At 47.6% G+C, this 22,385-nt stretch overlaps 2 protein-coding genes across 5 annotated transcripts in view; one reads left to right on the top strand and one right to left on the bottom strand.

The window, feature by feature from the left end:
* Positions 1–829: 829 nt before the first annotated feature.
* wasb (WASP actin nucleation promoting factor b) lies at positions 830–8,813 on the top strand. Its single transcript, XM_061846614.1, has 10 exons — positions 830–1,076; positions 1,863–2,003; positions 4,473–4,562; positions 4,677–4,773; positions 6,226–6,261; positions 6,358–6,538; positions 6,625–6,803; positions 7,328–7,860; positions 8,473–8,584; positions 8,663–8,813. The coding sequence occupies exons 1-10, from the start codon at positions 975–977 to the stop codon at positions 8,719–8,721; spliced, it is 1,530 nt and encodes a 509-aa protein (XP_061702598.1). The 5' UTR covers positions 830–974; the 3' UTR covers positions 8,722–8,813.
* A 2-nt stretch (positions 8,814–8,815) lies between these two features.
* The window catches only part of LOC133514691 (semaphorin-3F-like), a 31,672-nt gene continuing 18,102 nt past the window's right edge, over positions 8,816–22,385 (bottom strand). For all 4 annotated transcript variants that reach the window (XM_061846551.1, XM_061846570.1, XM_061846561.1 and 1 more), the window contains 15 exons: positions 20,027–20,089; positions 19,801–19,920; positions 19,568–19,661; positions 19,349–19,468; positions 19,131–19,264; positions 17,714–17,828; positions 17,574–17,643; positions 16,935–17,079; positions 16,642–16,864; positions 15,535–15,623; positions 15,424–15,465; positions 15,184–15,341; positions 15,036–15,103; positions 13,360–13,487; positions 8,816–11,596 (listed from right to left, as the gene is read on the bottom strand). In XM_061846551.1, coding sequence (XP_061702535.1) covers positions 11,225–11,596; positions 13,360–13,487; positions 15,036–15,103; positions 15,184–15,341; positions 15,424–15,465; positions 15,535–15,623; positions 16,642–16,864; positions 16,935–17,079; positions 17,574–17,643; positions 17,714–17,828; positions 19,131–19,264; positions 19,349–19,468; positions 19,568–19,661; positions 19,801–19,920; positions 20,027–20,089 — 1,941 coding nt within the window. In that variant the 3' untranslated portion in view covers positions 8,816–11,224. The remainder of the gene's footprint in view (positions 11,597–13,359; positions 13,488–15,035; positions 15,104–15,183; positions 15,342–15,423; positions 15,466–15,534; positions 15,624–16,641; positions 16,865–16,934; positions 17,080–17,573; positions 17,644–17,713; positions 17,829–19,130; positions 19,265–19,348; positions 19,469–19,567; positions 19,662–19,800; positions 19,921–20,026; positions 20,090–22,385) is intronic.

Here is a 22,385-nt window from a genome sequence, read left to right on the forward strand (position 1 = left end):
CATTGCAAACAAAGGCTACTGTACCAAATATTAACAGTGCTTTTCTCAGGTGTTCAAATACTTATTTGCAGCTGTATCACACAAATAAATCATACATTGTGGTTTCTGCATTTATCCTTTTAGATGATCTCTCTCACAGCGGACGTGATGAAAATTTCAGACCCCTCCGTGATTTCTAAGCGGGAGAACTTGCAATACAGCAGGGTGTTCAATACTTATTTTCTTCACTGTATGTAAAACAGCTTGAAATCAGCAATCTTGAGACTTTTTGCAAACATAAGTTTCCAATCTGCATCTGGAAATCGTGACAAGCTCAACTGGCTCATTGACGCACTATCAATAATATATCGGGAACTCGTGTAAAATTTATACATAAGCGTAGAAGTTTTGACAGTGAATGAACAAAAGAATTCCCACCAAAATGAAATTTTTTTTGAACTGAAGATGTTGATCGACACACATTTTTCGACGTTTATAGCTACTGTATTCATATTCACACAAATCTACCGCCAGCGGACTGGTAAATCGCACCTACCGGGCGAGGCTGATCGGGCCGTCGTCGTCCCGGGGGCCAAACGTTTGACACCCCTGCCGCGGACTGCAACACATAGCTGAGAACCTCGACCTCGAAGTGTTAAGAGATGAGGGGAAAGCATTTGTCACGACAGTCAATGGTGTGTGTGTGTGTGTGTGAAGCTTAAATGAAGTCTTTTTTTGTGTCTTGAAATGAATGTTGACCAAAAGTACGTCGAACTGATTCATTTTTCCTGTACATTTTGAGATGAATTCGAATGGTGTCTTGTCAATAAACCACGTTTCACGACGACGCCGTCCGAGCTCCGCGAATAGGCGAGAAAACAAGTTGGGCGGTTGCAGAAGCGGATCTGTGCGTATTTCCTGCCGCGCTTCTCGCAGAGACGAGACTCGGCGGCTTCCTGTAGCGCGGCGGCGCCCACGAGCGTTGGAGGTGCACCATGAGCCGAGCGTCCAAAACCAAGACGGAGAACGTTCGGAGCTCCCTGCTGAGCGACCGGGAGAGCGAAGTCCTCGAAAAGCTGCTCGGCAGAAGGTGCCCTGTAAGTTGCCGCTTCGGATCTTTTCCGCGTCGACGTCGAGTTCCAATACTGCTAAAGTACCACAAAGCCTAAACTTTGGATTCAAACCTAAATGTTGTCATTTGAACCCTTAACAGTGGCTTTGCGTCCGAGTTTCCAAGCTCAAACCTGGTTTCAAAACCTGAACGTGGGCTTCAAAACTCAGACTCTGCTCTGGCCTCAACCCTTACTTTGAACCGTTACCCCGACACTTTTTTTAAACCCTCGTTTCAAAATCCCAACCCTGCTTGAGACCCTTAATTTGAAGCCTCGACCCACGTCCAAAACCCAAACGCAGGCTTGAGACCCGACTTTAGAAGCCAACTCTGGCTTTCAAAATCCGAAACCCGAGTTCAAAATCAAACCTCGGGGCGAAAAGCCGTCGTTTGCGACCCTAACGCTTATTTTGTCGCCCCGGCCGCGGCTGGAAACCTTCATTTAAAACCGTCGCCGTCGTCGATTTATTTTTGAGACATCTTTAAAGTCACACTGTGTGCATCTCACGGGGAGAGACGGCAGAAAAGTATTGCAAGCTGCAAAAGGAGGTAGTTAGAACAGGAAGTATTTCTTCCCCTGGTGTCAGAATTAGACACAAGTTTGGTGGTGCGTTGCCGCCGCAGCAGCAGCGGCAGCAGCAGACGTCTCGTTTTCAGCCGTCGAGACGAGCGCTCGCACGTCCGCCTCAAATCCTGACCGGGAAACCGAGAACCGAAAAGTCAACGCGGGTGTCCGGACTTCCTTGGATGTTGTTTGTGTTTGTGCGCGCAGTCGATGGCTACGGCAGTTGCGCAGTTGCTGGTGGCGCTGCCTCACCAGCCTTCCACGTGGAGCCTGCAGCACACCGGAGTGGTCTGCCTCATTAAAGACAACCCCCAGCGATCGTACTTCTTTCGCATGTACGATGTCAAGGTAACGCGCGACTCATTTTCGGCGTTCTACCGTAATTTCCGGCCGACGGAGCGCACCCGATTATAAACCTCGCCCAGCGCATTTGTAAAGGAAATACCGTTTGGTGCGTGAATGCGCCGCACCTGTGTAAAATCCGCGTGTGCCCGCATTGGAACGCGAGATATTTGCAAAGAAAGGTGGTACGCAGAAACAGTTTTCAAAATTTTAATACCTTCGCTTGGCTTAACATAGCAACAACAAAGTAGCGCGAACAGGAGTGGTATAAAAAAAAAGAACATACCGGTAAAAAAAAAGAAAATAAAATAGACAGCCGCGGCAACCACACGGTAGGAACACGGAAAGCACAGCACAAACAGAGCTGGTTAAAAAAAATAAATAATAATATATAATATTAGAATATAATAATAATAAATAATAAAAAAATATAATAATAAAGATACTTAAATCACTGAAATGCGGCGGTAACACAGCAGCAACACACTCGCGCGGCGGTAACAAGGCCGGTTAAAAAAAACAAAACAGCTGCGGCAACTACAGAGTAGCAACACGGTAGCACAGCACTGACAGGGACGGTTAAAAAAAAGGAACAACAACAACAACAAAAAAAAACTAAATCACTGAGACGCGGTAGCAACACGCTAGCGCGACGCTTACGCTGCCGCGGCGGTAACGGGGCCGGTTGAAAAAATATATACCAGTAAAAATCACTGAGACATAGCAGCCGGTTAAAAAAGTAGCAACAGAGTAGCAACACGGTAGCACAGCGCTAACAGGGTCAGTTTAAAAAAAAAAAAAAGTGGTTAAAAAAAAAAAAAGCTACGGCAACTACACAGTGGCGACAAGGTAGCACGGCACTGACGGCCAATTTAAAAAATAAAAAATCCTTTAATCACTGTAACACAGCAACAACACGGTAACACGATGCTAACGCTCGCACAGCGCTAACAGGGCCGGTTAAAAAAAAAGTATATACCGGTAAAAATCACTGAGATACGGCAGAAACATGCTAGCGCAGTGCTAACAGGGTCAGTTAAAAAAAGAAAAAAACAGCCATGGCAACTACACAGCAGCAACAAGGTAGCGCAGCACTGACAGGGCCAGTTTAAAAAAAATGCTAAACTCACTGAGACACGGCATAGCACAGCAGCAAGACACAAGCATGACGCTAAGCTAGTTCGGCGCTAACAAGGCCGGTTAAAAACATACACACCGGTAAAAATCACTGAGATACGGCAGTAACACAGCAGCGAGACTCCAGTGCAGTGCTAACAGGGTCGGTTGAAAAAAGAAAAAAAAAACAACAACAACCGGTAAAAGTCACTTCCTCTGCACATATATTCCACCGGTCTCACGCTTACCTTTTCCGCTCAAGTTCCCCCTTGCGGCCGTTAGGAAAAAAAAAAATACAAAAAATTAGCCGCATCACTGCATAAACCGCAGGGTTGAAAGCGTTTGAAAAAAGTCGTGGCTTGTAGGCCGGAAATTACCGTAGTTACATTTTCCCCTCAGAGGGGCCCTCATGACTGTGAAATCATTCAAATCTTTAATCGCCTCATCGTATTTACACACGAAATTTATGAACTATTTTTGGAATCAAAAATCAAGGAGTAATGGGTTTTTCCACCAATTTTTCACATTTAGCAACACAAAAATGCGTCTCATATCTCAAGCTTATCATTTAGGATGTATGACGATTTGGAAATATCGGTAGAGATTTTCACCAGAATGATGGAAGTTGACACACGTGATTTGGCTTCGCGGGCCGCATGCAATCATGCGGCGGGCCCAATCTGGCCCCCGGCCCTTGACTTTGACACCCGCTCGGTCGCGGAAAGTTTTCGCTGAAGCAACTCGGACTTGAATGGACAATTTTTAGGACGCGACCTTTCAGGACTGCCTTTGACTCGGTGTTTACGAGACCGGGCTGGATTTCGACCTGAAGTTTGCATTTCAAACTCTGCAATTCGTGGAGAGAACTTTTCCCCAGGCGTCAACGAGTTGAGTCGACGTCGCGACTCCTTTTAAACGTTTGACGCTTGAAGTTGACAAACCACCAATCCTGTTTTTTGGCATCCCGCCTTCCAACGAGCTAACGTACAGAGAACTTTCGAAGTGGACTCCAACCCGCTGCGGCCATTACAGCAATTGCGTGGGTTAGCGAGTTTGCTAGTTAGTTAGTTAGTCAGTTAGTTAGTTAGTTGTAAAGACGTACAAGTGACTATCAGTGAAACTGTCATATTTGCATATGATATCGCTGAGTGGGAGCATATGCATACTGAAAAGGAGAGGGCCTGTTATTGATCCATGCGGGACCCCGCATGTTGCATTATTGTACGCAATGAAGCACAAGGTTAGACCGGCTGTCTTGTTAAAGAGGAACGTGGCACTAATTTCAACGCATATTGTCAAAATGTCAACAAATTCTGATGACGTCTCGCACGTGGCGACTTGGGTTTTGACTCCCCGCAGGCCGGGAGGCAGCTGTGGGAGCAAGAACTCTACAACCAAATCGTTTACTCCGCATCGCCGCAGTTTTCCTTTCACACCTTTGCCGCCGACGTAAGCGCCCCCCCCCCACCGTCGAACGTTTCACCCGTCCGTCTCTGTGCGTTTAATGCGGCGCTTGATACATTTTTTTTTTTTTTTTTTGCATTTCCCGCCGGGCCCGCGCAGGACTGCCAGGTTGGGCTGAACTTTGCTCAGCGGGAGGAAGCGGAAGCCTTCAGAGATGCTGTGGTGGGGAAAATCAACCAAAGGAGCAACCGGTCAGGTATTGCTGTGATTTCTACGTTCGATACAAAAGCTGGAAGCAAAATTGTCAGCCTTATGCCGACAGAAGAGGAAAAGAAGGTAAAAAAATAAAAGCCAGTACGATACAACCAACTGTAGAATGCGATGTATGCCGTACACAAAACTACAAAAAACACGGCTGGCCACCGGGTCCGAGTGGACTCCGTTTCCCGCACGAAAATAGGCTCCAGTACTCCCGCGACCCTCGTGAGGATAAGCGGCTCAGATAATGGATGGATGGGTGGACAAAAAGCAATCATCATTATACAGTCATAAATAATCAGATGAAATATTCTCCAATGAAAATGCAAATTCCCCTTCACAGAATGCATCTAAGTGCAAATAACAATAATAATAATTTACAAAAAAACTTCAACTGTGGTGACTTTTTAAGAGGAAAAATGTGCGAAACGTCCGCTCAGTGGAGCCATCTTAAGGCTGCGCTGTAATTTGCAGGCAAACAGCACCCTCTGCTGGATAAAGGCACAATTGCCTCATGCCTAATATGCACTATTTTTGTTGTTTTACTTCGAGTCAGAACAGAACAGCCAGCCAATCACGATACGCTTCCTTTGTATGTGCCGTCACGTGACTAAGGAAGCGCAACTGGATTGGCCGGGCAGCGAATTGTAGCCAGTTGAATCTCAGGACACTGAAAATATTGCGTTTGAATTTTAATTTTAATTTGTTAACGTTGAAAAGTTAAACTGAAATTCACTATTGGAATTAGAATCACTCTGAAATAACAATGTGAATTTTACAACATAACATTTTCAGTGGCATTTTTAATTCAAATCCCGGTGGTGCATATTTACTTCCATAGATGAACCTAAACTTTTGCATCCTTTTGATCCGTTAGTGGAGCAAGATATTTCCTGGAGAAAAGAACGTTTGACGTGAACCTTCACAATATTGTTCCCGTTTCGATACGACGGGACCAAGTTGACGCTGATTTAAAACAAAACAAAAAATTCTAGAGAACATTTCTAAAGACCGATAGAACTTTAGGACCCAAGTCCAATAGAATTTCTATAGAAATTCTATACAAAATCACAGCCAAAGTTCTATAGAACAAGTTCTTCTGTACAAATCATATCGAATTATCTAGATTTCTATAGATTTTTTTTTTAATCAGGGAACAATCGATCGTTTATACGAGCCTTCAAAGTGCAAATGCGTCGTCACCAAATTGACGCAAAGGGACTGGAAGAGTCACAGAAAGACCAGAATGAGACGCGGAGGTCCTCCCTCCGAGTTTTTCCTGGAACCATCGTGCAAAAAGTTCCGAAACGCCAACGAAGTTGAAACGATTCAAACGGCGTTTTTAGGGTCATCCTGAAATTCCCCCCGAAAGTCCCGTTTCGGGAGTCACACGTTTTCCTTTCGGACAAAGTGAACAGTTTTGAATCATTTCCATCTTTTCTTGTTGTAGAAAGGAGGACCCTTCCTCCGGTCCCACAAGAAAAAAGTATGCAACTTCTTCTTCGCCTCTCCACAATGATTCATAAATAAATCAAATCAATCAATCAACGAGAAGGCTTCACGCACTGTCGTCCGATCGCAGCATCCGGTAGCCGAGCCTCCTTCCGCAAAAGGTCCGCGGACGTCCCGGGCCCCGACGTCTCCCCGCGTCACCGCTTGATGCCGTCGACTTCCTCGCTGCGGGTCGGCAAAGGCAAGAATGAAAAGAAAAACAAGAAAAAGGGCCTGTCCAAAGCGGACATCGGCGCCCCCAGCGGATTTAAGTACGTCAGCGCGTGACTTTCAACATTTCGCGTCATCGGACGTGTGAAAAGGTTGCTAACGTTTGTTCGCGGGTGCGTCGCGCCAGGCACGTCAGTCACGTCGGCTTCGACCCCAACAACCTGGACCCGGACCTGTGGAACCTTCTCTCCCAGGCCGGAATCGGAGAGGACGAGATGAGGGACGAGCAGACCTCCCAGATGGTCTACAACATCATCGAGCGCTCCGGGGGGATGGAGGCGGTCAAAAGGGAGGTGAAAAGAGGAGGTCAGAGGTCATTGCCGCCTCACAGGAACTGCTTGAAATTGATGATCAAAAAGAGACTTCCATCTGTTCAAAGCCACTTCCAGATCAAGTTTAGCTTTATAATAACAGAATCACACAATAACGATAACAATTAGGCGTGCACCTGAACTGACTGTTTTCCACTAGCTTAGTGCTAACACCGTAGACAAGCTAACAGATCACATCTATGTGGCAGTTTTCAGGCTTGAAAATCCAAACACATGTCACAATGCTCCCGGGCAAATATTCTTTGTCCCCTGTGAAAAAAAAAAAACAAAAAAACTGTTCATTTTACTGCAGCTTACTGAGTCGTACGGCCGTAAAGCAGCATTTCACGTTTACGTTTGTTTGCTGATCTTAAACATTCGAATGGGGAAATGACGCTAAATCTCCAAATCTGAGAATTGCTTTTTCCCGGCACTGTCGGGCCGGCCAATGGGGGCGGAGAATGGCGGGGGAACTTTGCTTTGAACCACTTAACGGCCCCGTGTTGGTCTGTGTCGCAGCTGCCGGGCCCCCGCCGCCTCCGCCGAGCAGACAGGGGCCTCTGCCTCCCACGCCGGGGCCGGCCAACCCGTTCCCGACGCCTCCGCCTACTCGAGGGCGTTCCGGCCCCCTGCCTCCCATTCCGGCGCATTCCCAGCGTGGGGCGCGAGGAGCCGTCCCTCCGCCGCCGCCCCCGTCCGACCGAGGCGGCCTACCGTCTCACGTCCCCCCGGCGCCGCCGCCGTCCTCCTCCAAATCCTGCCACGTTTCGTCTTCGGGCTCCTCTCGCAACGCGCTTCCTCCGCCGCCGCCTCCGCAGCATCAACGCGCCGCCGGTTTCCCGGCTGCGACCGCCCCGTGCCCGCCCGTCAGAGGGTTTTGCGGAGATCCGGCGCCGCCTCCCCCTCCGCCGCTCCAGATCTCATCAGACCCCCCTGCTCCTACTCCTGCCTCTTTTAGCAGCCCACCACCTCCCAGAGGTTCCTCTCCGACCCGAGTAGACGGCAGAGGCGCCCTCCTGGATCAGATACGACGGGGGAAGAAGCTCAGAAATGTAAAGCAACATTTTCCTCTTTCGTAAACGCAAACGCAAACCTGAATCTTTGCTTACGCCCATGAGCAAGGTCTCGAAAATAGATCTTTGACTGAAAATCAATTGGCCTTGCCTTGAGTTGACACCCTCACCTTGGCTTCAGACCCTAATTTTCAAACGCAAACTTCAAACCCTAAAACTGGTTCGAACCTCAAATTTAAAATTGGAAATCCTCATTTCAAACTCTCACTTGCTACCGTTGAAATCTTGACCTCGGCTTCAAATCTCACTCGGTTCAAAACCCGGACTTGCCACCATCCCCCTTGCTCGAAACCGTAACCTTGGCTTCAAATCTCAAACGGAATTCCTAACGGTGGCTTCAAACGTTCCATTTGAGACCCTCACTCGGGTTGAAAACCACAATTTGTCACCTTAACTGATTTGATGGCCAATTTCTCGCTTTTCAACCCTAACCCAGTTTTGAGACCCTACCCTCGCTTTTGAAATCGTAACCCGAGCCTAAGCCAGGGTCGAAAACCCCGATTTGAAACGTTTCCCCCGCCCCCACTTGAAATCCTCGAGTGGCGACTTTGACTTTCCGGCGCCGCGACGAGCTCGGCTTTGCGTTCGCAGGTGTCCGAGTGCCAGGACCAAACCGCGGGCCCGCCGGCGGAGTCGGGCGAGGGCATCGTCGGCGCGCTCATGATGGTCATGCAGAAGCGGAGTAAAGTCATTCATTCGTCAGGTACGGTTTGCACCGGGGGGGGGTCCGAGCCGAGGGGGGGGCAACAAAAGACAGACACGTGTCGATGTTCTCTTGCAGATGAAAGCGAAGACGACGGCGGCGATGATGAAGACGACGACGACGAATGGGATGACTGACGCTCGTTCCGCATTCCTTCGAGGCAGACGCGACACTTTTTTGTCACGTCGCGAGTTTTTTCGACAATAAAAATCCCGTCAAGAAATAAAAACAGAGCAGACGTCGTTCCACTTTTTATAACAATGCACTGTACATAAAAAAAAAAAAATGTTTAGATTTGTGCAAACATCCCACATTTCCCACCACCACTGAGAAAAGTGCATCACCGTTGGGCACGTCTTCGCCACGCAGACGCTTGAAGGGGTCGGAGGTCACGACAGCACGATGGGGGGGCGACATCCAGACGCGGGATATTAATATTCGACGGCCCGCGGGAGGGCGGAGAAGCGCGACAAACGACATCCGGAAGCATGCAAACGCCGATGAAACGTCATCGTTAGCAGTATTCCACTGGCCGTGTATATATTATATTCACAATCAATATATTACATTTGTTTCCGACATACTCAAAATCAGCACGCTCGTGGTTCGGCCGGTCGTTACGTGACTCGTCGGCCACGTTGGAAGAAAAAAAAAAAAAAAAAAATGCTCGCCTCAAGTGATCTGAAAAAAAAATAAAATTAAATTAAAATTCGGTGCATACTCGCATATACACTACTCACAAAAATTTTGGGATATTCGTTCAACTTGCGGGTAAAATTTCACAACAGCCAAAAATGCCGTTTGGTTGTGGATTTCAAAAAAAAATCTGTTATGAATTTTGACGTTCAGCTCCTCGTTGAGCAAAAAGTAGTGAAACGGGGACTCGTGCGTTTAAATGTTGAATTAGCCATCCATTTTCTTAGCCGCTTATCCTCACGAGGGTCGCGGGGAGCGCTGGAGCCTATCCCAGCTATTAACGGGCAGGACCCTCAACTGGTCGCCAGCCAATCTTGCAGGGCACATAGAGACAAACAGTCGCACTCACAATCACACCTAGGGGCAATTTAGAGTGTCCAATTAAGGTTGAATGTTTTTGGGATGTGGGAGGACACCCGAGTGCCCGAAGAAAACCCACGCAGGGATGGGGAGAAGATATCACAGCACTCAGATGGACAAATTGTTGTATTTTAAAAAGCAACTAAAATTACATCAGAGTCCCTTACAGTAGTTGTGAAACTCTTTTTCGATGGCATCAGCATGACCGTAGTTTACTGCCCCCTGGTGGCTGTTTCGCACACACCAGAAGGAGACACAATGACTAAATCGCAATGCACAATTTGATCATGTTTTATATAGGTACAAAATTATAGAGTGCTATTTTCCTTATTAAGAATCCATCCATCCATCCATTTTCTTAGCCGCTTATCCCCACAAGGGTCGTGGGAGTGCTGGAGCCTATCCCAGCCGTTATTGGGCAGGAGGCGGGATGCACCCTGAACTGGTCGCCGGCCATAGAGACAAACAGCCACACTCACAATCCCACCTCGGGGCAATTTCGAGTGTCCAAACAAATGTTGCATGTTTTTGGGATGTGGGAGTAAACCGGAGCGCATGCCAAAACTCCACACAGGCGGCTCCGGGATGGAACCCGGGACCTCAGAACTGTGAGGCCAACGCTTTACTGGCTGACCCAGCGTGTCGCCATGTTGAATTGATCGAATTCATCGCCTCCATTTTAACATGAACTGATAGTAACGATAACATTTAGGAGGCCCCCCAGCTCAGTGGTTTGGTAAATCTGGGGTGGTGAGTTCGCGTCCCACTTGGGCCTCCGCTCCCCGACGCAAAAACTGTGCCAAGCAAATGTGAGCGTTTTGCAGTGGCGACCCTCAACGGGACAAACCGAGTTGAGTAAACTTACTTCCCTGTAGCGACAACATTGAGTGTTCTAAGCAACACTCCATTACATGCTAGCAAAATGGCAGCAGCGGCGGCTAACGTGGGCTTGTTTAGCATCGTTAGCTATTCTCTCGCAGCTGGATATGCGCCCCCCCCCCCCCCCCCGAAAGACTATTTATCGCGGCTACGCACTCCTTTTACACTTCCAGCCCATTACGAGTGGCCACGTTTGAGAATCGCGCTCGGACTCGAGGGTGGAGGAGGATTCGCGACGTGAGCGACGCTCAAATCTTGGGAGCGGTTTTAAGGTTCCGGCGCAAAGATGCATTTGAGGTTCCTTCTGAAATTTCCCGCAAAAGCCCAAAATCCCAAACTTTCACGTCACAGTAGTCATGTGGTTGTGCGAGGAATAGACTGCGGTTGGTCTGGAAGGCAAAAAAAAAAAAAAAAACCCTCCCAAAAAGTAAAAAAAAATCAAAATGGACTTCCGTTGTGACTACCCTAACCTGAACTGGAAAGCTTAGACGACAACTAGACTGGAACCATTGGAATGCGCTCATCGGTGGGCTGTGCCGTCCGCGAAAAAAAAAAAAAAAATGGAGCCACTCGTAGGCAGGAGACAAAAACCACCGGCGTGGCACTCGAACGGCGACTGCCAAACCAAATGGAGGAGATGCACCAACATGCATGAACGACACCAAGAAAAGTCCGGACGGGCACAATTCAGAGGACTCGAGCGCCCTAACCCAGCCCTCGCTCCCGGGCCTCCGCGTGCCGCCGGCTGGTGCGCTTGCGCTGCGGTTGCCTTTTGGGACCCGACTGGTCCCAGTAGGACTGGCAGTACTGGTTGATCAGTCTGATCTCGGGCGGGAACGGCGTGGAAGCGAGCGAGGACGGCGCCGCGCGAGTCTCGGGCTCTTCCTCTTCCTCTTCCTCCCGAGCGCTGAGAGCCAAGACGATGTCTCGGTCGAGGATGCGCAGCGCCACGCGGGCCACCGTGTGCTTGAAGTTGTTCTCCGTGGCCAGGCAGTGGTACAGACCCGCGTCCGACGCGTTCAGGGACTTGAGGAGGATGCCGTGGTTGGTCTTCAGGACGTCTCCCGCACGGTTCAGCTGGAGATGGAAACGGTGAGAAAAGAGACGCTCGAAGACTGCCGGATACGAACTTTTTCTTCCATAGACAGTCGTGTCGTGCCTTGACCTATCCCATCTATCTATCTATCTCTCTTTTTATCTATCTATCTATCTATCTCTATCTATCTATCTATCTATCTATCTATCTCTCTTTTTCTATCTATCTATCTATCTATCTATCTATCTCTCTCTCTTTTTCTATCTATCTATCTATGTCTCTCTCTTTTTCTATCTATCTATGTCTCTCTCTTTTTCTCTATCTATCTATCTATCTCTCTATCTATCTATCGATCTATCTATCTATCTATCTATCTATCGATCTATCTATCTATCTCTCTATCTATCTATCTATCCATCCATCTCTATCTGTCTCTCTCTATCTGTCTGTCTCTCTCTCTCTATCTATCTATGTCTCTCTCTTTTTCTCTATCTATCTATCTATCTATCTATCTCTCTTTTTCTCTATCTATCTCTCTCTCTTTTTCTCTATCTATCTATCTATCTATCTATCTATCTATCTATCTATCTATCTCTCTCTCTATCTCTCTCTCTTTTTCTCTATCTATCTATCTATCTATCTATCTATCTATCTATCTATCTATCTATCTATCTATCTATCTATCTATCTATCTATCTATCTCTCTCTCTTTTTCTATCTATCTATCTATGTCTCTCTCTCTTTTTCTATCTATCTATCTATCTATCTATCTATGCATCCTCGGCAGAGAATGACGATTATTACTTCTGAGGCATTATGAGTTCTCATACCAGCTCCATATCTATGCACACGTCTGTGTTACATTGCCACCAAGTGGCCAAGATGCACACAACAGAAGGAACAGCACAATATCCGCTGAATCGAATGAAATTGTCATCAAAGTTACATTTTTTTCCATTACGTAATTACTCTTATGTTTTTATACAGCACATACAGCAGTCACTCACATTTGAAAAATGCACAGGTGTGGTCCACCAGTCATGCCCGCAGATATAAAGATGCGAGTGTGTGTTCCGTTTGTAATTATGAGTGTACACCTTTAAGAGCAGAGGGGGGTGGTGTCATGTAAACTAGGAAGTAGAAGTTGGCTGAGCAGAGACTGTGTGCTTCCGTGTTTAAAAAAAAAAAAAAAAAAAAAAAGGCGTCAGGCTGTGGTTCACTGCGGTTGATCGGTTTTCACGTGCGCTGAGTGTGTGACGAGTGCGCAATTGCGCAGCGGCGCAGCTTAGAGGTGACATTGGTCAAAACTACACAAAATAAATGACGTCTTTCAATATATATGTAGTTCTACTTGCAACAAATTTTATGCGCGTGCTCGACTGTGCAGATTAGCGAGTGCCGCGTACGTGCCCATTCAGCAAAATACGTCATATTTTTGGGAAAAATATGGACAAGGAATTAGTGACTCTTGCCTTGTCACGCCAATTTTGACCAAGACAAATGGCGACATGTTGGAAGTTGGCCAGGTTTAGCCACCTGACACTCGATCAGAGCATGCATGGACGGTGTAAGTACGCGATAAACAGTTAGCAATGTCACCGGAGGGAGTAGAAATCGTGTGAAAAGATGACGGGGGTGAAGGACCAACAGCATGTAAAAAAAACTACAACTGTAGAAACGCTCACGCCGCCTTTCTCAGCGGAAAAAGCGAGAAAGAGCCGGACCCGGCCGTTGTTTTGGGGTTTTTTTTGCCGCAGGGCTCCGTCCCAATCCCACGCAAATTGTGCGGCATTGGTTGGCTCACCACTTTCCTTTTGCCGTCCCTCTGGAAAAGCCACTTGACGCTGGCCTGGGGAGAGCGAGGCTGACACTCCAAAAAGGTGCTGCTGCCTTTCACGCCGAACTGCACCGTTTCTCGCAGACGTTTCTCCACTGAATGTACACACAGACGGAGGTACAGTATTTTTAGTATTATTATTATTATAACGTGCATGTTTTTGGACTGCGGGAGCTCGGCCGGAGGACCCAGAGAAAAGCCACGCAAGCACGGATCCCCGACAAATATGTAAATTGCGTTTTAACAATTCAAATATGCGACTTTTGTACATTGAATTTCAACGTTGAAAGGAATAAAAGGAATGTAACATAAGTTTTAGGATTGTTTTGCAATTTTAAATACATTTTTTAAAAAATGCAGTATTTTTTAACGTTCAACTTTTCATTTTTAAGCCAGTATCTAGTACCGTAATTTCCGGCCTATAAGCCGCGACTTTTTTTCCACACGCTTTCAACGCTGCGGTTTATGCGGCGATGTGGCTCATTTGTGCATTTTTTCTAACGGCCGCAAGGGGGCACTCGAGCGGAAAAGGTAAGCAAGAGACCGGTGGAATACATGTGCCGAGGAAGTGACTTTTACCGGCCCTGTTAGCCCTGCGCTGGCGTGTTGCTGCTGTGTTACTGGCGTGTCTCAGTGATATTTACTGGTAAGTTTTATTTTAAGCGGCCCTGGTATCATTAGCGCTAGTGCTAACGCTAGCGTTAAACTCTTTCTGTGTAGCGTCCTTCTTTGTAAATATCTCGTGTTTCAATGTGGCCACTTGCGGCTTATACACAGCCGCGGCGTACGTATGTACCAAATGGTATTTCCTTTACAAATGCACTCGGTGAGGCTTGTAACCAGGTGCCCTCTGCAGGCCGGGAAATGACGGTACTAAAGCTACGTTAGCTGCCAAAACAATTGTGAGTTGTTAGCACAGTCGCCACCTTTTTTTCAACTGACAGCTATTTCTTGATTAATAATTGAGGTGAAAGGTTACCAATTTTTACCGGCCCTGTTAGCGCTGTGCTAGCTTGGTCCTGCGTACGTACCAAATGGTATTTCCTTTACAAATGCACTCGGTGAGGCTTGTAACCAGGCGCCCTCTGCAGGCCGGGAAATGACGGTACTAAAGCTACGTTAGCTGCCAAAACAATTGTGAGTTGTTAGCACAGTCGCCACCTTTTTTTCAACTGGCAGCTATTTCTTGATTAATAATTGAGGTGAAAGGTTACCAATTTTCACCGGCCCTGTTAGCGCTGTGCTAGCGTGTTGCTGCGTACCTACCAAATGGTATTTCCTTTACAAATGCACTCGGTGAGGCTTGTAACCAGGCGCCCTCTGCAGGCCGGGAAATGACGGTAATAACTTGTTGCTTTGGAGCTTTGTCTGTCATTTCTTCATATTTTAATTGCAGTTTAATTGACGATCATTCGGACAGAAAAAAAAAAAAACAGACCTAGCGCTAACTGTTCGAGAATGAGAAAAGTAAATCTTTCCATACCAAAGATGAAATATGGATGTCGCATGAAACTGTAGCACGACAGCCCAGATTTTGAATTCAAAAAGGGGTTCTAAGTTTGAACATTTGAACTTTTTCATCAAGTGAGCTTTGAATTGATGATGAAATTCATTTCGAAGTTTCCCCCGCGCAGCCGACCGACCTTTGGCGTTAAATCCCCGACACTGTCTGAGGGGGTCGCCGTGCTTGACGTCCTGCCTCCTGCTCCTCCTGCGGCAGAGAGCAGAAAAAAAAGCGGCGTGAGCGCTCGCCGCCGTCGGCGTTTTTCCGGCGACGAACGCGGGCGCCACCTCTTGGTGGAGGGCGTGAAGGCCGAGCAGCTCTCGCCGTCCCAGGCGCAGTACGGGTCGCGGGCCAGGCAGCAGTCGGAGCAGGCCCGGCCGTACGCCCCGCAGCGGTGCAGCGAAACCTGCGTCAAGCCCGCGTCCGACGACACGTACAGCTGTTGCTGCGGGGCGTCAGGTCAGAGGTCACACACCCGAGAGGCGAGCCGCAATGCGAGACGTGACGTGACGTGACAGGACGCTTACCCGTTTGGACGAGATCTTCATGGTTTTGACCGGGGCTCTGCTCTGTGGAACACGGCAAACAAAAACATTTGGACCGGACGTCGACGGCAACGGCGGCCAAAATGGACGTACCCGGAAAACTTCCACTTCCTCCAGCGTGAGCTCCTCCATCTTGGTGGGGTCTTTGGGCAGAACTATGACTTTCTGGATGGTGCCGCGATCTGAGGAGAGTCCAGAATCCTGCTCAGAATAGCCGTGCCGTGAGATATGAGGTTCATTTCTCGCGTCAGAACGCAAAATCATCTTTCACTGGGAAAAGTTAATAAACGAATGAAAATGACATTCATCTTCTCCGTGCCACAGAAAAAAAAATTGCACTCAAATGTCCTGATTTTTAAAAAGAGTACTGGTAAAAACATAAGTGAATAGAATAAAAAGAACTACATCGTTTGACAGTCACGATTTAATACCGCAATCCAATTCATGGTGCTACTCCTTTCGGTGTGCTCACCTTGTCACGCAGTCACGAACAAATAATAAAAGCACATCTTCTACTAGTGCTGAAAGATGCTGTTGGATTAATTTTTTTTTTATTAGTGGCTAAAGAATACAGGCCACGGTCCATTGTTATACTGTCTATAAGTGTTGCTCCACCCTTTGTATTCGAAATGCGTGGCTTTAAAAATTGTGACTATTGATGATGAACGGCTAGCGTATCATGTGTTTTGCGTTGTTAGCGCTAAGCTAGGCGGACATTAATAGTGCAAAGCTATGTGGTTCGTTGAAATACACAAAGGTGTAAATCCCTTTGTTTGGTCCGGCAGCCAACGTGGACTGGACTGACTTGACGTCAAATCAACGTCCCCAGTTGAAATCAATTCAAATCCAGTTGTGACCATCACGAGGTATTTATGTGTTTTCAAATGACGGAAAATAGAGCATCAGACCCGAAATGTTAAGCAGCACGTCTGTGAAGACTCGCCGACATGCAAATCGGTTCACTCTTCGAGAAATGACTCGATGTCTCGATTTGTTGCAAAAACCGCCAAACGTCATCCAAGACAAAAGAGCCCAGTTGCGACTGAGTCACTGCTCCGAGAAAAAAATTAGCAGCGGTGCGATCAGAGAAACGGTTTTGTGCTTCTGCCCCCTCCCCCACCCCCCCCCCGCCCCCGCCCCATGAGCTACTTGCGACATCACGGATTTCAAAAATGCCCTCCAGTAATTTTGCGACCTCACCTGTGCCCAGAAAGAGGACCTCGTAGCGTCCATCCACCGCGTCCACCTGATCCACCGCCAGGGCTGTGAAGCGGTAGTCCACGCCGGTCCTCACCACCAGGGGGCGCCGGTGGACGGGATACACCGCGCGGAACATGAGGGGATGGGCCCGGATGAAGTTGACGGCCTCGTCCGAGAAGCTCTTGGAGGAGTGGATCCCGGGGGTGAAGGTTCCTCCCGGGCACTGCGCGGCAAACAACTTTGGTTTTTGGCGCCCGCGGAAGCGCCGAGGACGGCGGGCGACCGAGACCCACCGTTCCCGGCCGAGGGTACGGAATCTTGCCGTTGTACTCGGTCCATTGGTAGTTGTGGCCGTGCTTGTGGGCGAACGGCCCGTTGAAGACGTTGCGGACGTCGGCCATGGAGTACACGCAGACCGCCGAGCCCTTGAACACGGAGCTGAACGCAAAACCACATTTGACAGGACTTGGAAAAGAATATTTCGAACTGGCGGTGCGAAAAAAAACAATATTAAAAACAATCCGTTCCAAAACAATGCCGGTCCCAAAAGGACGAGGCAAAGGTGTAAAAAAAAAAAATTCAAAATGGAATCCGACCCGAGGTAAACGTGCAGCGTGAAATTTATGGGGGAAAAAAATGACAAAATATACACGACCTTTGTTTGCTACCCTAGTTTTAACGTTTTGGTGGGAGGTGGCAAGAAAAATCAGCAATTTTCATTTTCCGATTGCAGCCAAGACGAAGCCCCTTTTTGAAAAAGTCGAAAGGAATAAAAATTGAAACCCACTGTTAAAAAAAACAAACAAACAAAAAACAGCCTTTGAAAACAATTATGGACTTCAGATTCCAAGATCAAAATTGGGACGCAAGTTTTACGTTTTGAACAAATGAAGCGCAACAAGGTGAAAATGAGAATTTGTGAGTGTGCTCACCCTGCGGTGGTGAAGAGCGCGAACACCGTCGGGTTCCGCTCGTCCTGCGTCGGCTGAACGAAGACGTCACCTGCCAGGCCCGCGGCGCAAAAGTTAGTGCGGGAAAACGCAAGCGCGCGCGTTCGCCGCCGCAGCCTCACGTAGTTCGTCGAATCGCGTCTCCACGCCGTCGTCGCCGATCACCGAGCAGATAAGACGAGCTTTCAGGAACGTCGTCCAGCGGTTCACCAGCGATTTCTGACCTCCTTCGTCATTCTGGACACAAAATAAACGAGGCCGCCGCCGTCCGTCGTGTCCGCTGTCACATTTCAAATCACCACATGAAGAGCAGTACGCTGGCGCCTCGACTTAAGAGCTCGGTCACGGAACGAATGAAACGCATTCGGACAAATGGAAATGCGGTTAATCCGTTCCAAACCCACAAAAAAAGCAGCAAAAGTATGGAAGTAACTTAGTGCCACCAGGATTTGAATTTGAAATGTCAAGCGATCACATTTTCAATAGTTGCGACAATTCACAGCCTAAAATTCACCGTCTGTGCCACCAGGCAGGGTTACTTCAGGTCGGTACCGAACAGCCAGCCAATCCAGTTACGCTTTCTTAGCATGTGACATCACGTGACGAATTGCGGCCAGTTGAATTTCAGACAGCAAATTGTAGCAACTATTGAAAATGTGATCGCTTGACATTTCAAATTCAAGTCCTGGTGGTAATAATTTACTTCCATACAAAACATGTTTTGAATAAACGCTTCTGCACACTTTGTGCTAATTCCGCTTAATGTAAAGGTTTTTTTGTCCAAGCTTACGCGTCGTGATTTCGCGCTTCAATGCCCATTGACGTTGCAATTTTGACCTCCAGGGAAACATTTTGAAGGTCTCAAATCTTTCAATCAATTGCACACTCTTCAACGACACGACAGCAAGAAAATCAAAAGAATATTTCATCCATCCATCCATTTTCTTAGCCGCTTATCCTCACAAGAGTCGCAGGGGGGTGCCGGAGCCTATCCCAGCTGTCAACGGGCAGGAGGCGGGGTTACACCCCAAACTGGTCGCCAGCTAAATCGCCATCACACCTAGGGGCAATTTAGAGTGCCCAATTAATGTTGCATGTTTTTGGGAACGGGGAGAACGCGCCAACTCCACACAGGCGGATCCGGGATCGAACCTGGGACCTCGGAAATGTGAGGCCAATGCTTTCCAGCTGAGCCACCGTGTGATAATTCAGCTTTTCGGAAATGATGAAATCATTGAAATTATAAGATTGGAACTGATAATGAATGTCAAAGACCAAAAATGGAAGCATTTCATTTCATCATCATAAAGTTGTTCCGACTACCAACGAGCAGTGGAAAAGAAAGACCACCAGGGGGCAGCGCGGCTCTGCCTCACCTCACTGGTGCGAGGAGAGTTGAGTAATTGTCACTTTTTATGTTGAGTTTTATAGTCCACGTCAACCGGGATCGGCAACTCATATGGGCTGAAAAACGCGGTTCGTCTGCTCGCTCGCTCGCTCGCAAGTCGAGGCGCCGCCGGATTTGCGCTCTTGACTCACCAGGCACACCCTCGCCACCCTGGCCAGGACACTGGGGCTCGAGTCTAAGCTCTTCTCGCGGAAAAAGAAGTAGAGCTTGTCGTCGTTGCCCTCCGCGCTGTCGGGGATCTGCTGGATCCGGACAAACACCGGTTCTGCAGGAGGAAACTCGCCTTGAGGAAGACAGGAAGCCGGGAAGCGCAACCTGCAATTGGCACGCGTCGGCCTCCGTGACTCACCGTTGAGCCACCTGGAATCGTACTGCTCCGTCCGGATGGCGCTCCTCCCGCCCATGGTCCGAAAGAGAGCCGCGTCTGTGCTCATGAAGTCGATGTGGACCCCGGCGTACAGGTTGCCGTCTAACGGTGGGGCGGATGACGAGACAAAAAGACCAAAAGTCACATTTGGTCTTGGTTTTTTTATTGGGTCGGGGCGGGGGGGGGGGGGGGTGATCGTACTAATAAGAACCGCGATGTTCTCCTCTTTGGGATCGTAGGAACATTTTCCCTTGCCGGAGTCCACATACCCGGGGACCAGCCGGAACAGGTAGTCCTGCCGAGACAGATGACGGCAGGCGTGGAACTAGATAAGTGTCGCGTCGCACGCACCCACTTGGAATACAGGGCCGCAGATTTTATCCACGAATGGCTCTGGGGTGGGGTGGGGTGGGGTGGGGGGGCGTTGCACTCACCTCTGCCCTCCAGCCTCTGTTGATGAACGTGCAGACGGGTTGATAAGCGCCCGTTCCGCAAGTGTAGAGGTGGGTGCGGTTCCACGGCTCGATCAAGCGCACAAAGTTGGCGCATTCGCCCTGGACGACGAGCAAGGGGAAAAAAAAAAACAAACAACAAAAAACGCACGGTCGACACGCGCTCTCGGTTTTGAAAGCGCAAGAATGCAAACGCGTCCGTCCTCACCTGTCTTCCCTTTCCCGTCATCTGGCATTCCCCTTTTCTCTTCGCAGACGCCGGCCAGTGGATCTGATGCGACGACAGCGTCATTTATTACTTGGTGGTGGGACGGGGTGGACAATAAAACCACAACAAAATGATACGGCGATGCCTCGGTTCTCGACCGCAATCCGTTCCAGAAAACGCTTCGAGAAGTCATTTGTTTGAAAACCGAATCGATGTTTCCCATTACAATGAATGGAAAAAGAAATAATGCGTTCCGAGCCCAAGAAATGTGGCTTTTTAAAGCATTTTTTTAAACCGTTTCCTGATTAAAAACAAAACAAAACCGCATAGTAGAAATACACGTACAGTTTAAATACTTTATAGAATAAAATAATTTAAGAAATATTTATTTTTTGCTTAAAATGTATGCTTTAGTAGTAGAGTACACGAGGCTGGGAGCGCATTGCCGTATCTGTAGCGACTCGGCCCCCAGCCTTCTAAACATTTTTTATGAACAAAAGTGCAGAATAACTTCAAACAATGAGTAATAATAATAATAACATAATTGTCCTCAATAAGAAGAAAAACAACAGTCACTACCGGGACACGTCCGTGTACAGAGGCTGCGTTCTACGCAATAACAAAAGTGACGCTACGCGCGTTATGTCATGTGTGGGTTTTTTCCGGCGGTGTGGGAATTCACAACAAAGCGTGTCGTGGGTCAGCTGTTCCGCCCGCGCGCAATATGTTATTTCCGGCTTCGGTTGGAGTACCGATTTTTGTTTAAAACGGAAGCAAAAAAAAAAAAAAAAAAATTTCTCAAAATCTTCATTTGAAAACTGAAAACGGGGACGTTCAAGAACTGAGGCTTTACTAAAAATCACAATGATAATTTTGGAGAAAAATTCATAATTGGATGATTTAATTACAGTAAATATCAGATTGATTGTAAAAGCTTTCATAATTCACGGGCCTTTTTTTTTCCTGTTTTCACTTTTTGCACACTGCTCACGGAATTGTTCTTCATTTGTCTTTGTGACTCTAGTTGACTTTTGCTTGTTGCCCTTTGTTTGAACCTCCATGATGTAACTGCCATGACCTCAGCGTAATTATGATCGGATTTCATTTTGACCTTGAAATGACTTTGAACAGTTTGGAGAGCGCTTGCGAAAAGAAGTCGACATATAAACGTGAAACGTACATTTTTGCTTTTGCAGCTTGCACTCCAACGCCAACAATGAACGACTTCCTAGCCAAATAATTACCCGTAACCATGACTACGGGTGTTGATTTTGCGGTACAAATAACCGCAAGCGCTTTCAACATGATCCATTTGATCTGAAAAGTGGCCAAAAGCGCACATTTGGAGTGACATCACCCCTGAAAGCAAAAATAATTGTTTAGTTCATATCGTGTGGTTTGAAATATGATTTCCCAAGACATTACGTTCATTACATAATTGCTTTAGTCAGTTTAAATTGACTCTCAATCAAACTTGTTTGTTTTTTTGTTTTTTTTAACCCCTTAATGTCAGTGTAGATTCTGAATTTGCAACCATGCAACTGGACTCGTCTTGTTTGTTGAATTTACTTGATTTATGAATTTTCTTTTTGGGCAACTATGCTACTCGACTCCCAAAACGTTGATTCCAACCCACATCGCTTGACCCTGAGCACGTAACACCCCCCCACTGCAAATGGACAAAAATCCGACAAACCCCTTCCCGCCCTCCCCCTCTTTTTTTTCCCCAGGTGAGCTTAACTTCCTGCCTCCTCCCCCGCCTACCGCCGTCCCCGGCAGCCCCTTCCTCCTTCCTCCTTCCTCCTCGGCCTCCCACCGCCATTTTTCTCGAGTCTCTCTTTCCTCCGGACGCGTCCGAACCATCCAAAGTCTGCTCTCTGGAACTTTGGCCCATTTCTACATCGCCCGTCTGGTCACTTTCCAAAAGGCCGCTTCTCATTTCTCCTTTCTCGCCCTCCACCGCGTGCTCCGCTGCTCTACCTTTTTGTTCTCTTAATCTTCCTCCCCACCCCCATCCTCTGCCCTCCCCCACCACCACTTTCTACCTCCGCTCTTGTAGGTCACTCTGGGTCCATTTTCATCCATCCATCCATTTTCTTTTGCCGCTTATCCTCACAGGAGTGCTCGAGCCTATAATTTGATCCTGTTTTATAAGGTACCAAATTATAAAATTAGAAATTTCCTTATTAAGAATCCATCCATCCACGGTGTGAAAATATCACAGCACTCAGATGGACAAATTGTTGTTCTTTAAAAAGCAACTAAAATTACATCAGAGTCCCTTACAGTAGTTGTGAAAGTCTTTTTCGATGGCATCAGCATGACCGTAGTTTACTGCCCCCTGGTGGCACACACCAGA

The sequence above is a fragment of the Syngnathoides biaculeatus genome, chromosome 2, assembly GCF_019802595.1.
Source record: "Syngnathoides biaculeatus isolate LvHL_M chromosome 2, ASM1980259v1, whole genome shotgun sequence".
NCBI classification, from domain to species: Eukaryota; Metazoa; Chordata; class Actinopteri; order Syngnathiformes; family Syngnathidae; genus Syngnathoides; species Syngnathoides biaculeatus.